Source organism: Lepidochelys olivacea (genome assembly GCF_965140295.1).
Source record: "Lepidochelys olivacea isolate rLepOli2 genome assembly, chromosome: 10".
In the NCBI taxonomy this organism is placed as follows: Eukaryota; Metazoa; Chordata; order Testudines; family Cheloniidae; genus Lepidochelys; species Lepidochelys olivacea.
In genome coordinates this window covers 24,572,545-24,586,918 of record NC_140420.1, presented here as the reverse complement: position 1 = coordinate 24,586,918, position 14,374 = coordinate 24,572,545, and the positions used below count along the sequence as shown (strand labels likewise).

At 39.6% G+C, this 14,374-nt stretch overlaps 1 protein-coding gene and 1 long non-coding RNA gene across 2 annotated transcripts in view; one reads left to right on the top strand and one right to left on the bottom strand.

Annotated features, from left to right (window-relative positions):
* Positions 1-14,374, bottom strand: part of GRIN2A (glutamate ionotropic receptor NMDA type subunit 2A) — a 301,884-nt gene that overhangs the window by 81,638 nt on the left and 205,872 nt on the right. The window contains exon 6 of the mRNA XM_084640882.1: positions 1,515-1,720. Within this exon, the coding sequence (XP_084497008.1) occupies positions 1,515-1,720 (206 nt within the window). The remainder of the gene's footprint in view (positions 1-1,514; positions 1,721-14,374) is intronic.
* Positions 1-14,374, top strand: part of LOC311527187 — a 41,157-nt gene that overhangs the window by 3,780 nt on the left and 23,003 nt on the right. The window lies entirely within an intron of this gene.

Below are 14,374 nucleotides of genomic sequence, written 5' to 3'. Positions count from 1 at the left end.
ACAGCTGAGGGCAATCAGGTGGTATAAGTAATCCCCTGGCTGAATAAGGGAGCCCAGCTGAGGAGGAAGGACCTGGGCTGAGTTTATCAAGCCAGGAAGCTGATAGCAGAGGGAGCTGCAGGGAAGCAGACTGCCCTCACTCCTTCAGAGAGGGGAGGTGTGTTTGCAGCTACAGTTACTCCCTGGGAAGAAGGAGCTGTGAAGCTGGCAAACCTGGGGAAGCAAAGAGGTAAGGAAAGGCCTGAGGGGAAAGGTGGTAAGGTGCAGGAGGGAACAGATCTTAGCTTCTTGATTAGAGGGTCCCTGAGCCAGAACTTGGGGTAGATGGTAGGCCCAGGTTCCCCTGCCAGCCACTGAGGAATTGGCACTGTGGGGTAATGAATGGGAAAACTGCCAGAGACTGCAAGCAAGGAAAGATTTTGATACCCTGGAAGGGGAAAATATATATAGCGACCTGGGTGGAAGGCCAAGTCACAAACAAGGAGAGAGAGAGTGTGAGCAGTAGGTTTGGTGTGCAAGGAGCAACAGAAGAGGCCCCGGACATGGAAAGAGCTAATCCCCACAGTAGCTTTGAGTGGATCCTGTGACGACATGGTAACCCTAAGGGTTTTGTAGGAATATATAAAAACAGCAACAACAAGTTTAGAGTCTGATCAAAGCCTACTAAAGTCAATCAAAAGACTTTAATTGATTTCAGGAGGCTCTGGATGAATCTGTATATAACACCATTCATCCCAGTATCTCAAGTAGTTCTACAAACATTGTTGAACCTCATAACATCCCAGTGAAGTAGGTAAATGCCATTATTATTACACTCATTTTGCACCTGCATAGACAGAGGCATGGCCTGGTTAAGGGCCTGATTCAACACCTATTGAAATCAATTAGATTTTTTTTCCCATTTAACTTCTATGGGCACTGGTTCAGCCTCGGTGACAAGCCCAATACTGCAGAGAAAGTCACAGGCAGAGGTGGGACTAGATCCTGGTAAATATGAGACACTGATAAGTACGACACACTGGCATTCTGTATCACAGAGCTTTCTTTATGGCATATTATACAAAAAAATGCATCTTTTCAATATCTGCCACTGTCAGAGGATTAATCGAATCAGTAACATTTCAACATGGCTGGACATTTTAAAATCAGTTTTAAAAGCTCATGTTAAATGATAACCTTTTCCCCAGTAGTGTAATCTATTTCCATATAACTCAATGACTAAGTCTTCATGATTTGAGAATTTGCTGTGAATTTATTATCAAGACACTGATTTAATGATTTACATAACATTAATCAGAAGCTAAAGTGTGTAACAGTCCAAATCATAACAAAGGAAAAACTTGTACAAAGACATGAATAGTGGGACAAAACAAAGAAATAGAGAAAACTGAAATATATTTAAAAAATGCAAAATAGGAGACATAAGGGAGAGAGTTGATGGGAAGAAAAAGAAGAAGCTAAAGAGCAGGTGTATATGAAAACAAAAGTACTTCCCAAGAAAAGTTTGTACTTACTTAATTTTGACAAATTTACGGCATGGCACAGTATTTTTTACACAAGTTTCTGTCAAAGGATCCATATCCTCAACGATGACAAAGGGGGCCTCCTCCAGGGTAACAATACTCAAGTGGTTGTCATCAGGGTCACTGTCTGCGAAAGAACTAAATCTTGGCCATACGGAATATGTCAGGCTCAGAGTCTTGTTCTCCCATTTTCCCACCTGAAACATGGAGACACACACACTGCTGACATCTGCTTGCTTGGGGCTGTCGCTGTTTGAGATGTAACTTTTAGGGGAGTGGTACATAGTTGTAACAAACTATACTGGAAAGAGTCTTAATTTTCCATCAGAATTGGTTTAGAAATATTCAGCTGACACACTAAGAGAGAAACCAGTAGGGTCAAGTCAACTAAGGATACATAATTTTAAGAGGAAAAATGTAGGTAAAGGTCTGCTAGTCTCAATGACAACATTGATTTGTTATTTAAACCTTGGCTATAAGATTGTCAACATTTTGAAAATAATATTTTATGTTTGCACTACAGTAGCAATAGGCACCCCCAACTGTGCTATCTAAAACACATGCAATTGTCCCTGCTCCAAAGAATTTCCTATCTAGGAACAAAATGTACGTCTGTCAATTTTATATGAGTGTTATTGGCATAACTCTCTGAAACAAAACAATACTTACCATCACCTCTCCCCTTTAGGCATTCTTCAGCAAAATACACACCTCAAAGCTTGGCATTTTTATTAAGAATGCCACCTTCTAGGTAACAAATTAACACTAATACAATAGAGAGTTGTATTAAAGGGACTTAGCAACCAGCAGACAGGCCTCAATCTGGAAATCTCTGCAGTAGCATTCTCTGGGTATTACAAGTGTTGACTGATTATCAATTCATCAGAATATTATCCTTGTATAATAGGTGAATATAACTGAGCCGCTCAGTAATAGCAACCATAATGTAATTAAATTTAAAACCCTTGTAGGGGTAAAAATGCCTAAGAAGCCACCACAGTAGCATTTAACTTCATGGTACGCCCACAACCCCAAAAAGGGAAACTACACAACAATGACGATAAAAGGAATAGTCACAAGGGTGAAATGCCTGCAAGCTGCATGCAGACTATTTAAAAACACCATAATAGAGGCTAAAACTAAATGTATTGTTTCCTCTTCCACCTTTCCCCCCACCCCCCACCAAAAAAAAAAAACTGTAAGAGGACAAATAAATGCCACCATGGTTAGAGTAAAGAGAAGGTTTGAAGCAAGAAGGCATCCTTGAAAAATTGGAAGTCAAATCCTAGTGAGGAAAATAGAAAGGAGCATAAATTCTGGCAAGTAAAGTATAAAGGTATAATAGTGAAGGTGGAAAAAAATAAAAATAAAAATAGAGCAGATAGCTAAGGACACAAAAACTAACAACATTTTTGTTTAAATACATCCGAAGCAGGAAGCCTGCCAAATAGGCAGTGGGGCCCCTGGACGACTGAGGTGCTAAAGGAGCATTCAAGGAAGATAAGGCTGTTGCAGAGAAGCTAAATGAATTATTCGCATTGGTCTTCATTGCAGACAACGTGAGGGAGATCCCCACACCTGAGCCATTCTTTTTAGGTGACAATCTGAGGAACTGTCCAAGATTAAGGTGTCCTAATTGATAAATCAAACAGTAATAAGTCACCAGGACCAGATGGCATTTACCCAAGAGTTCTGAAGGAACTCAAATGTGAAATTGCAGCACTAACAACCCTGGAATATAACCTCTCTCTTAAATTAGCTTCTGTACCAGATGACTGATAACATAATCCTTATTTTTAAAAAGGATATAGAGCTGATCCTGACAATTACAAACCAGTAAGTCTAACTTCAGAATCAGGCAAATTGGTTGAAACTGTAGTAAAGAACAGAATAATCAGAGACACACACATGAAAACAATATGTTGGGGAATAGTCAACATGGCTTTTGTAAAGGGAAATCATGCCTCTCCAATTCTTTAAGGAAGTCAACAAACATGGGGACAAGGGTAATTCAGTCGATATAGTGTACTTGGACTTTCAGAAAGCTTTTGATAAGGTCCAACAACAAAGGCTCGTAGGCAAAATAAGCAGTCATGGGATAAGAGCGATCAGTACCTGGTCAGTTTTCACAGTGGAGAGAAGTAAATAGCAGGGTCCCTCAATGATCTGTACTTGACCTGTGCTATTCAACATATTCATAAATGATCTGAAAAAGGGATAACAGTGTGGTGGCAAAATTTGCAGACAATACACTTAAGTCCAAAGTTGACTGCAAACAGTTACAAAGGGATGTCACTAAACTGGCCAACAGAATGACAGATTAAATTCAGTGTTGATAAGTGCAAAGTAATGCCCATTGGAAAACATCATCCCAACTATACATATGAAAGGATGGGGTCTAAATTAGCTGTTCCCACTCAAGAAAGATCTTGAAAGCATTGTGGAAAGTTCTCTGAAAACATCTACTCAGTGTGCAGCAGCAGTCATAAAAGCTAACAAAATGTTAGGAACCATTAGGAAAGAGAGATAATAAGACAGAAAATATAATGCCATTATATAAATCCATGGTATGCTCACAACTTGAATACTGCATACAGTTCTGGTCACCTCATCTCAAAAAAGATATACTACAATTGGAAAAGGTACAGAGAAGCACAACAAAAATTATTAGGGGTATGGAACAGCTTCCATATGAGGGAAGATTAAGAGGACATATTGTTCAGCTTAGAAAAGAGATGATGAAGGGGGAATAACAAAGGTCTATAAAATCATGACTGGAATGGAGAAAGCAAATAGGGAAGACTCATTTACCTCCTCACGTGACAAAAGATGGGGGGGGTCACCTGATGAAATTAATAGACAGAAGATTTAAAACAAACAAGACAATACTTTTCATACAACACACAGTCAACCTGTGAAACTCATTGCCAGGAAATGCTGCGAATGCCAAAAGTTTGACTGGGCTCAAAAAAGAATTAGATGAATTAATGGAGGATAGATCCATCAACGGCTATTAGACGCAACCCTATGCTCTGGCGTCTGATTGCCAGAAGATGGGACTGGATGACAGGGAACGGATCACTTGAAATTGTCCTGTTCTGTTCATTCCCTCTGAAGCATTGGCACTGGCCACTGTCAGAGACAGGATACTGGGCTAGATGGACCAATGGTCTGACCCAGCATAGCCCTTCTTATGTTCTCATATTTTTACTGTTGTCAAAAGTGCAGAGTCATTTATTAAATCATTGTTAGAGCTGACTGAGGTAAAGAACTAACCATCTCACTTTTTTTCTGTGACCTGTAAAAATGGCCAGCCCTAATGTCATATTTGGCAAGCACAAATTCCAGTTGTGCATGTTTTACTTCTCATTACAAATAATGTATTCTAACTTGTTTTACTTAGAAGTGCAATAGCCTTAAAAGCTTAAGCAAGCAAGCAAAGCCTCTAACTTTAGAATAAATGTAAACTATCATTTTCTGCCTATTTTGAAGACTCAAGACAAATTTTAAATTTAAATTGTTTTAAAAATTTGTCCTCATTTAATTTTTTTTAAATTACACACATTCCTAAGGTAATGGCCCCAATCCTGATCAATCTTACAAAAGTTTTACACCAGTGTCACTTACGTGAATTCAGTGGGGTTAAGTCCTGATTTAAAATTGAATAATAGAGATTCAAATCAGGCTCAATATCTGTGTCTCCTCAACTAATCTTGACTCTTTCTGCTATCCAAACATCAAGTATTACTTCAATACTTTGTGAACTCTTTTTATAGCATTCCCTCTTCAGACTGTTTATAACTGCTTTGTATCTTCAAATATAATTGCATGGTTTACCTGAGCCCTATGATGATAAAATATACACATAAGCTATCAAGCCACTTAGCATACATCCCAGGAATTTTTTCCAATCCCTAACTTAGCGAAAACCATTTAATAACAACCATGAATCTGACAAACATTTGTTTCTCTAAAAAACAGGCTGGAAGTAACAGTACAATCTGTCAGGCCAGACTCATGAAAGCAAAGTAGGGTTTGGTGATACTTCTACAATTTTAGAAATTAAAAGAATAAATACTATTATTGCTTTGTCATCTTTAAAAATTAAACTAATAGTTCAAAGAGCAAAGAGAATTGAATTTCAATTCGAATTGAAAACTGACAATTTGAGGGATAGAGATCACAATCTGATAGCTACTGAAGTTTCAGTTTTGTATGAATTACGCAAATTCAGTCTTGCATTCAATTTCCCCAGCTACAGACACGCAGACGTCCAACACAAAACCCACAACATTCAATCCCCCCAAAACTACTGGGATGCACCTTTTGGAGAACTGGCCTGTTGTCATTCTGGCTTTACACCATTTTCTCTGCAGTGACTTAAGTGAAGCTCTTCTTAATTGACTCGAGTGGAGAATCGGGCACCTGGCCTGAAAATCCTGCAGAAAGAGGATCTTCAGAAAATTCAAGGGACCCATTCCCAACATGAGCAAAATCATTGGCTCAGCTGTGTGGCCATGAGTCATTCTGTGACCTTACTGATGGGGATCAGAGTGTGCAGTAGAAGTTAATACTGCTCTTAGAAACATTTATTTCTCCTGTTTCAAGACATAAATTACTTATATTTAATTTTGTAGAGACCCATCCCACATACTATTAAATTGTATTGTAGTAGCGTCCAGTGGCTCCAGCAGGGATCCACTGTGCCAAATGCTGTACAAACAAAGGTATAAGAGACCATCACCCCCTCCAAAGAGTTCAAGGCAAAGCACACGCTTAAATCCATTCCCATTCAGAGCAGCACTTAAGCACATGTTCTCCCCGGCCTAATTTCTATTCAGTTTGTGCTTCCGCCTTCCTGGGATGCACAGGGACTCAGATCAATAATGCTGAATTTTAAAAGGAAGTGTGAGAATGGCTGCCTCTTATACACTAAGGCTAAAATTTTCAAAGGAGCCTAATAGGTGCCCAATTCGAAATCAAGGGGATTTTGGAGCCTGATTTCTGTATCCTACTTTGAAAGTTTCGGCCTAAAACTTGACAAAATACAACCTATCCCCATGTGATTCCGTCCATGAATTTAGGCCATTGGGAGAAAAACAACTTCACGTGCATGAAAATAATCCTGTATATCTGTATGACAGAGCTGCATTTCAAAAAGGGATTGTCTGCCGAGTGACAGCATGTAATCCCATTTGCAGCGGTGTCCATGCTTGGGTGTGTTAGCACACAGACATTCTGTACATTTTTGCCCATGGTAAAACCATTTTATGAACTCTGCCAGCTGGTACTGGGAGAGTTCCAAAAGGATTAAAACTTCAATCAAATGGAGGGCGAACATTGCAATAAAAATAATCAGAATTTCAAACTGCACAGAGTAGCAGCATCTACCCAGGGTTGCCGGGTGCCCTGTTTTTGTCTGGAATGCCCGGTCGAAAAGGGACCCTGGCGGCTCCAGACAGCACTGCCGGCCGGGCCGTTAAAAGTCCGGTCGGCAGCACAGCAGTGTTAAGGCAGGCTCCCGGTGGCTCCTGTAAGAAGCAGCATATCCCCCCTCCTGCTCATAGATGTAGGGGCAGCCAGGGGGCTCTGTGCTCTGCCTCCACCCCAAGCGCCAGCTCTGTAGCTCCCATTGGCTAAGAACCGGGGCCAATGGGAGCTGTGGGGCAGCGCCTGTGGATGCGGCAGCACATGGAGTTGCCTTGCTGTGCCTCCACATAGGAGCCGGAGTGGGGACATGCTGCTGCTGCTACTGGGAGCTGTCTGAGGAAAGTGCGGCCCAGAGCCTGCACCCCTGATCCCTCTCCTGCACTCTGAACCCCTCGGTCCCAACCTGGATCACCCTCCTGCACCCCAAACTCCTCATCCCCAGCTCCATCCCAGTGCCTGCACCCTCAGTTGGAGCCCTTAACCCCTCCCATGCCCCAACCTCCTGCCCCAGCCCTGATCCTCCTCCCACTCTCTGAACCAGTTGATCCCATCCTGAAGCACCTTCCTACACCCCAACCTCTCATCCCCAGCCCATGCCAGAGCCCGCACCCCCAGCCAGAGCCCTCATCACCTCCTACACCCCAACCCACTGAGCCAGCCCCGTGAAAATGAACGAGTAAGTGAGGGTGGGGAGACCAAGCGGCAGAGGGGGGGGATGGAGTGAGCCAAGGGCAGGACCTCGGAGAAGGGGCAGGGTCTCGGAGGAGAGGTGGGGCAGGATTGGGGCAAGGGTGTTTGGTTTTGTACAAGTAGAAAGTTGGCAACCCTACGTCTACCTCCCACCTGTCTATTCACACCAGTAAGAAAAATAGAAATAGGACATGGCCGGGATTCTGTGGATTTACCTGCTCATGAATATAGCAGTGCACTTGTAGACATAGCTACGTGAAGAGACAACATTCTGTATAATTTTAAAGGGTTTCTTGTTTGGCAAGCCACTGCTTCTTCCTATGATTCTGCTGAATCTCTGTCATACGTGGAAATGTAATTACAAAAGCTGCCAACTGGAATCTATTTGTTCATATAAAGATGAGGATTAAAGAAAATGTTTCATAGTTTAGAGTTCTATGTTTCAATTACAGTTATTGCCTGAGGAGGAGAGTTAAAAAAAAAAAAGGGGAGGGGTGGCTGATTTTTAAGAAGTGCTGATCACTTACAACTGAAGATCAAGTCAGTGCAAACTCTGGGGTGCTGAGCTCCCCTCAAAATTAGGCCCAGTATCTATCACAACTGCCACTTTGAGGTAGGGGATTTACTCTAACAGTGTCAGCCGAGTAACTTATTAACTAACTAACCTGAAAGTTAGCGATACCATTGTATGTCAGCATTGTTCATCAGTGGACTCGAGTAAGACACACTCCTAGGTCTCAGTCATACAGACCCATCCAGATGTACTGCTATACACACAGAAGGTCCCATTGACTTCAACTGGGCTCTGTGGTATCGGGGAATTAGTCAGTCTATTGGAAAGCTCTCCACTGACCAGCATGGCAAACAGCAACAAGCTGCTGTCAGTCTATACTGTATTGAAGCAGGAGGGGACAATGAGGAGAGGAAGTGATAGAAAAATGCTGAGGAAATCTTGCTGGTGACTTGAGAATGGCAGATCATGTGTAATGTTAATTAGAAAATGCCTGCAGGTTGCCCTTCTTAAGGAATGTTTGGGCTGGATATTGCTAGTTCTAATTAAGAACTGGTTAGCACAGTCACTGGATTTGCTCTGTCAAAGATACTAGACACATGAGTGAACAGCTCCCATCTTCACATGGTATTTAGACTTCTGAGCAGTATGATGGCTGAACAGTATAAGTTTTTAATGAAAACACACAATTTATGTAAATCAGCCACAGCTCTGAATTTCAAAATCACATTTTTTTCTAATTTATTTATTTTTCATTTGGCATGCATATTTAGTTTTTACAGAATTGAAGTATTTAGTTAAAATGTAGGAAGGATTTAATATTAAAATTAACTTTGGAAGTTTTCTGGTTTGCATTTTTGTATGTTAAGTTGAATTATAGTATTGCTAATAAGAATCTGAATGATAGTACTAATGAGAGTTTTAAATAATACTATTTTAAATCTTCAAACATTTATTCTTCACCACATCCTTGTGCAGTAGATAAATATTCTCATTTTACAGACTGAGGGACTGAGGCAGAAAAGTGAAGGCTCCTACATCAGCAAGGAACTTAAGCACATACTTAACTTTAAGCATGTAACTGCTTTCCCAGATCAGGGCCCAAGTGATTTACCAAAGTCAAAACTGGGATTAGTTAGCGTCCGAGATGTCTTATAATTGGGGAGTTCCAGGCTCCTATTATTATGCTTATACCATTAGACCACACATCCCTGTATGTTAAAATAATATCCAAATCTTTGTACTTTGTAGGTTACACCCACCTCTGTTTATAACCAAGACAGTCATTCTGTCATTAGCTTCTAGTTCAAATAATACAGAAGAGTATTAGCTAATCACTTAGTTATCTTATTGCATAAGAGAAATGTAAATAACTAAATATAGCCAGATATGAAAGACAAGCCTTTGGCGCTTGATGAATATGTTTTTAATATTATCCCTTCTCTAAAGATTATTGCAAAGATAGATTTGAGTTTGCACAAAGGAAGAACTCTCATTTGGTCTAAATAGCTGACAATACGTTTTATTTTCAATGCCTTGCTGTTTAATCCTTTAAGGCTGCAAGCAGTAATAGAACTGACCCTCTGATGATGCAGACTCTGGGTCTGTCCATTACAAGACTTTGAAAAAATAGATATCTCTTGAAACTAACAAGATGTTTGCTGTTGGGATACTGGCTCAGAATGTTCCAGTTTTTAGAAACAGAAATAAATGCCCAGAAATTAAATTACAGCACTGCTTCTACTATATTACCCAAAACTTGGCAGAGTTAATGGATTATCCTAATGAAAGCAATGAAGCCAATTTAATTTGGACTTTAGCATAAACATTGAATAATATTAACCTTATTGATAGCAAATATGGGGCTACATATAGCAAGCAGGACAAACTAGGCAAAATTTTCAAAAGGCTTAGGTCCCATGGGGACTTTCAATAAAACTCAGTCTCCAAAATCACTCTGCCTGTAAAATTTTACCCGCTACAATTATATTTGGAAAACTGCAGATACCATGGACCGTGAGTAGTCTTTCTGATTTGTAAGTTTGGCATTAAGGCTTTGTGTGTGTATTGGATCATACCCTCTGCAAAGTAGTGATCCCCAGCTTGGATGCATTCCACTTTAACTGAAATATGCAAAAGTTATTTTCAAGGTATGGTGCTAGGGACGTTAGGTTTTTCGAAAAACCTCTCTCAAAATATATGGCCATTTTTAAAAGTATCTTTACTCAGAGGCCACTGTTTGTTTTTACTATCTATGAATAATGTACTTTAATTTGGGTTTAAATATGATCTTGTAACTCTTTTGAGAATCAACTCAGTGAGGAAAAACTGTTCATATTTAAGCCATATTTTTGATTCATTTTAAACTTTTATTGGGGGAAACTGCCATTGTTGGCAAGTGTTGGACTGCCATTCTAATCAGATTTTTATTAATTATTATTATTAACAACACTTTGCACTTAAAAGGTTTCATGTGAGGGACTTAAGTACTTTACAAACATTGAACAAACATCTTGGGTAGTAGATAATTGAATAGTTGAACATTTACTATACAGGGAAATATTTTGCCAAAGCTGGGCAATTTGTATGCAATTACACAATGGTTTGCAATTCAATGCGATAATGCACAGACTTGATTTTTTGTTCAATTCTCAACACCTGATTATGCCTGATTTTTAACTATATGAAACCCACTGATTTAACAGGAGTTTGAAACTTCACCCTCCAATCAAGTCTGAAAATCTGCTGTTGAGCTGAATTGGGTTTGTCTTTTAAAAAGACACACACAAAAAATCAATTTGATTGATGTATATTGGTATCACTGACAAAGGTACACTACGCTGACCCTGTTTATTCTGATGCAACATTATTTTAATTTATATTCTCTAAGAGCTAAACTACATTTGATATGTAATACATTTGGATGTAGAACCTCAAAAGCAGGGGATGATCTCTCTCAGCTATGAATGAATTAACTTCAAAGCTTTTCAATAGTGTAGCAGTAGGAGTGCAGTGCTTGGGGGGAGATGAACGTACATTGGTAGTAGTCTTCCATCAAGGACCTCTGGAAATATATTGGGTCAAGAAACATGTTCTGCTGGTTTAAAATGTAGCTTAACTAGATCTATATCAATGCAATGGGAAAGCTAACATTTTATAGAGTGCCGTTTGTATGCGCAAACATAATATATTCTGATGAAAATAGGTATTTTAGCTATCAATCTAAAACATGGGGAAAGGCGCATGTATTACCAGTATATTTCTTACAAGTTTGTTGATCTTAATTAGCATATATTTGCCAAAGGGCCTTTTAAGAAGAAAATAAATCACTAAGGTGCTATAACAATTTTCTCTTTCCACAGACCAATTCCAGCACCATTAGAATTTAAATTGGAAAAAAAATATGCTCCGAGAATTATCTGAGTTAAACATCTAACCAGGAGAAAGGCTCTGCATAATAAACTGCACAGTGAAGGTAGCAAATCCATGGAGATACTATTCAATGCAAAATACTAACCTGTATTGGTGGATGAATAATGGTTTAGTATTGTAGGATAAAATATCAAGATGCAAAATTAAGTGTATTTTATAAGTAAGTATAAATATCAGAGTACTTAGGGCTCATTTCAGAGGATGGTATATGATTTTTAAACCAACATCTAAAGAAATCTCCAGAAAAAATCACCCTTTTTAATATAAGAAAGGGAGCAATTGCACAAAAGAAAATGATAGAATGTTTTCACACATATAATTCTAGTCAATGAGTGAATGAGATGCTGCATGCTCAGCAATATGAAAGGCAATGGAAGCGCTCTGCTGTAAGACCTGCTAAGAGGGGATTCTAATCAAGACACATGAACACAAATTTATAGCCTGCCACCGCAGCTACCAGGTCTTCCTCCACCAGATAGCCTAATCCTTAAATGCCTCTCCCTCATCCCTAGTGAAGGGTTGCAGGGTTCCTCTATTCCTCCCTCAACAAAAAAGGAGAGCAGAGCATGCGGGATGTTGCTAGTTTATCAAAGGGCACTTTCAGAGACTGTCTCCTCTCAAGACGACAAAGGGGAAAAGAAGAAGACCAGCAGGGACATTCTTCACTCCCCTTTCCACACTTGAGGCCAGGAGAGATTAGGGCCTGACAATAGTTTCAGCTTCATTTCTGCTGAATTGTGAAAGGATTTACTTCCTTGCCAGGAGAACACACTCCATGTGGCTAGAAGCACATGAAGGTGAGCCCAGAGCCAATCTATTGCAGAGGCATTTGTAGTATGACAAATTTGCCATTAGGATTGGTTTCAGAAGCACAAAGCATCGCAATAGAAATCTGGCCCTACAATAAGGAGCACTGCAACAAGGCTTTGCTTCAATTCCTTACAGGGAGAGGAGAAAGCTGTGCTGTTCAGTTCCAGGACTTTGGTTTAGTTCAATCTGGTCATCACTGTGATCAGTTATAGGAACAAGAGGAGATTGTTTCTACTAATCAGACTGTGCACTACAGGAAAGAGTCCAGCTGAGTTGTTCTTCACTTATCTCTGGTTCAAGACATAAGGGTTTAGTCATAGGACATTCTCTATTCTCCACTCTCAGCTGCTCTGTAGCTATTTCCTCTTTTCTCCATTCTCCATCCCAGCTATTTCAGCTTCCATTCACAGTTAACCACACTGGCCTACAAGCACAACAGACAACTCCTATGTGAGGACCCTGTGAGTCTGACAAGTACCGCTTCAGCTGTCAGTAAGCCTCTTACATCACTTAGTACAGCACTAATAAGGAGACCACGTAAATTCTTGGTTATCACCATCAAGAAGAACTGTTACCATTAATTCTTAATAGGAATATAAAAAGGTATTCCAACAGAAGATCCAACATTCTGAAGTCTTAACACAAATCTTTGTGTTCAGTGCCATTTGTTCTCTGCCAGTGTACATCCTGCTGGGCATGAATAAGCCATAACAACTGCCAAAATGTAGGCTATGCAAAATATTGTCAAATACATAAATGGAAGTACTAAACAGAACTAGTGAGCATTGCTACTTGTTGCCATAAGCTTTAAAAAGTTCTCAAGCAGCATTTTTCTTCCCTTGCCTAATGTACATTTTGATTATTATTGATGGAGATATTTTTGTCTGTGTGTCACGAAATTAACAGTTACTGATATTTATCAATAAAAATTAAATCCTTTTAAGCCTACCTATAATGTAGTTGGATGTAATTTGCACTTTTTTATACACTGCTGGTGATATATCCTTTCTGATTATGTCCAGGAAGTGCATGGGTTTAACTATTTTCCTTAGTTACAGGTATCCATTTTCTAGGCAGCCTGCTGAAGGCACCATATTTCATGTCTCATAACACAAGCACTTCTGGGCTAGTATTCAACATGGGAAGAATCAAGTAATTTTTCTCTACTATTCCTTTTAAAATCTCTTTTCCCATTGTGGTAATGTGATTTTTTTTTCCGAGTGACATCCATTTAATTGAGCAGTAAATGCACTATAGAAGGACCCTTTAGAACTCTGCATTATGTAACCTGGAAGATGGAGCTATTGAATAGTTCAGAGACAGGTCTGAAAAATTTGATTTATGCTCCATCCCTAAATCCAATTAGCTACATGTAGTTACAGTCTACAGCAAATACATCTATAGAAAAGAGAATAGTCTGCTTAGAGGGCAAAGGGCATAGAAATGTTTGTGTCTGGAAAGAGAGAGTCTGTTTAAAGATCCCTAAGAATCCAATTAAAGTCAACAGAGAAATTACAAGTGGGAGTAAGATTACTGTGAGCAGACATCACAGTGATGGGACCATATGTGTGTGTATAGAAACTTCATTGAGGTGGAGCCTGTAATTTAGGGTAATACACAGTACAGGGATACTGTAGTTTCCCAAAACAGAAACTGTGTGTGTGTGTGTGTGTTTCTCTCTCTCTCACACACACACACACACTTCCATATACAAAGGTTTTGAATCTCTGTTTTAAGTATAAAACTCAACACAGTTTTAACTATGAAACTGCGACCACTGCTTCCGTAATACACGTATACATTTGTAGGCACACACACAAATATACTTAAAAGTTCCTACATTCTTGCAGCCATGTCTTGCATCTTCACCTGGATTTGGGAAGTTTTCCCTTTGTTTTGGTTTAATCTCTCCATGACACAGGTGAAAATACACAACACAGCTGAGAATGCAGGAGCTTGTTTGATGTCAGATAGAAAT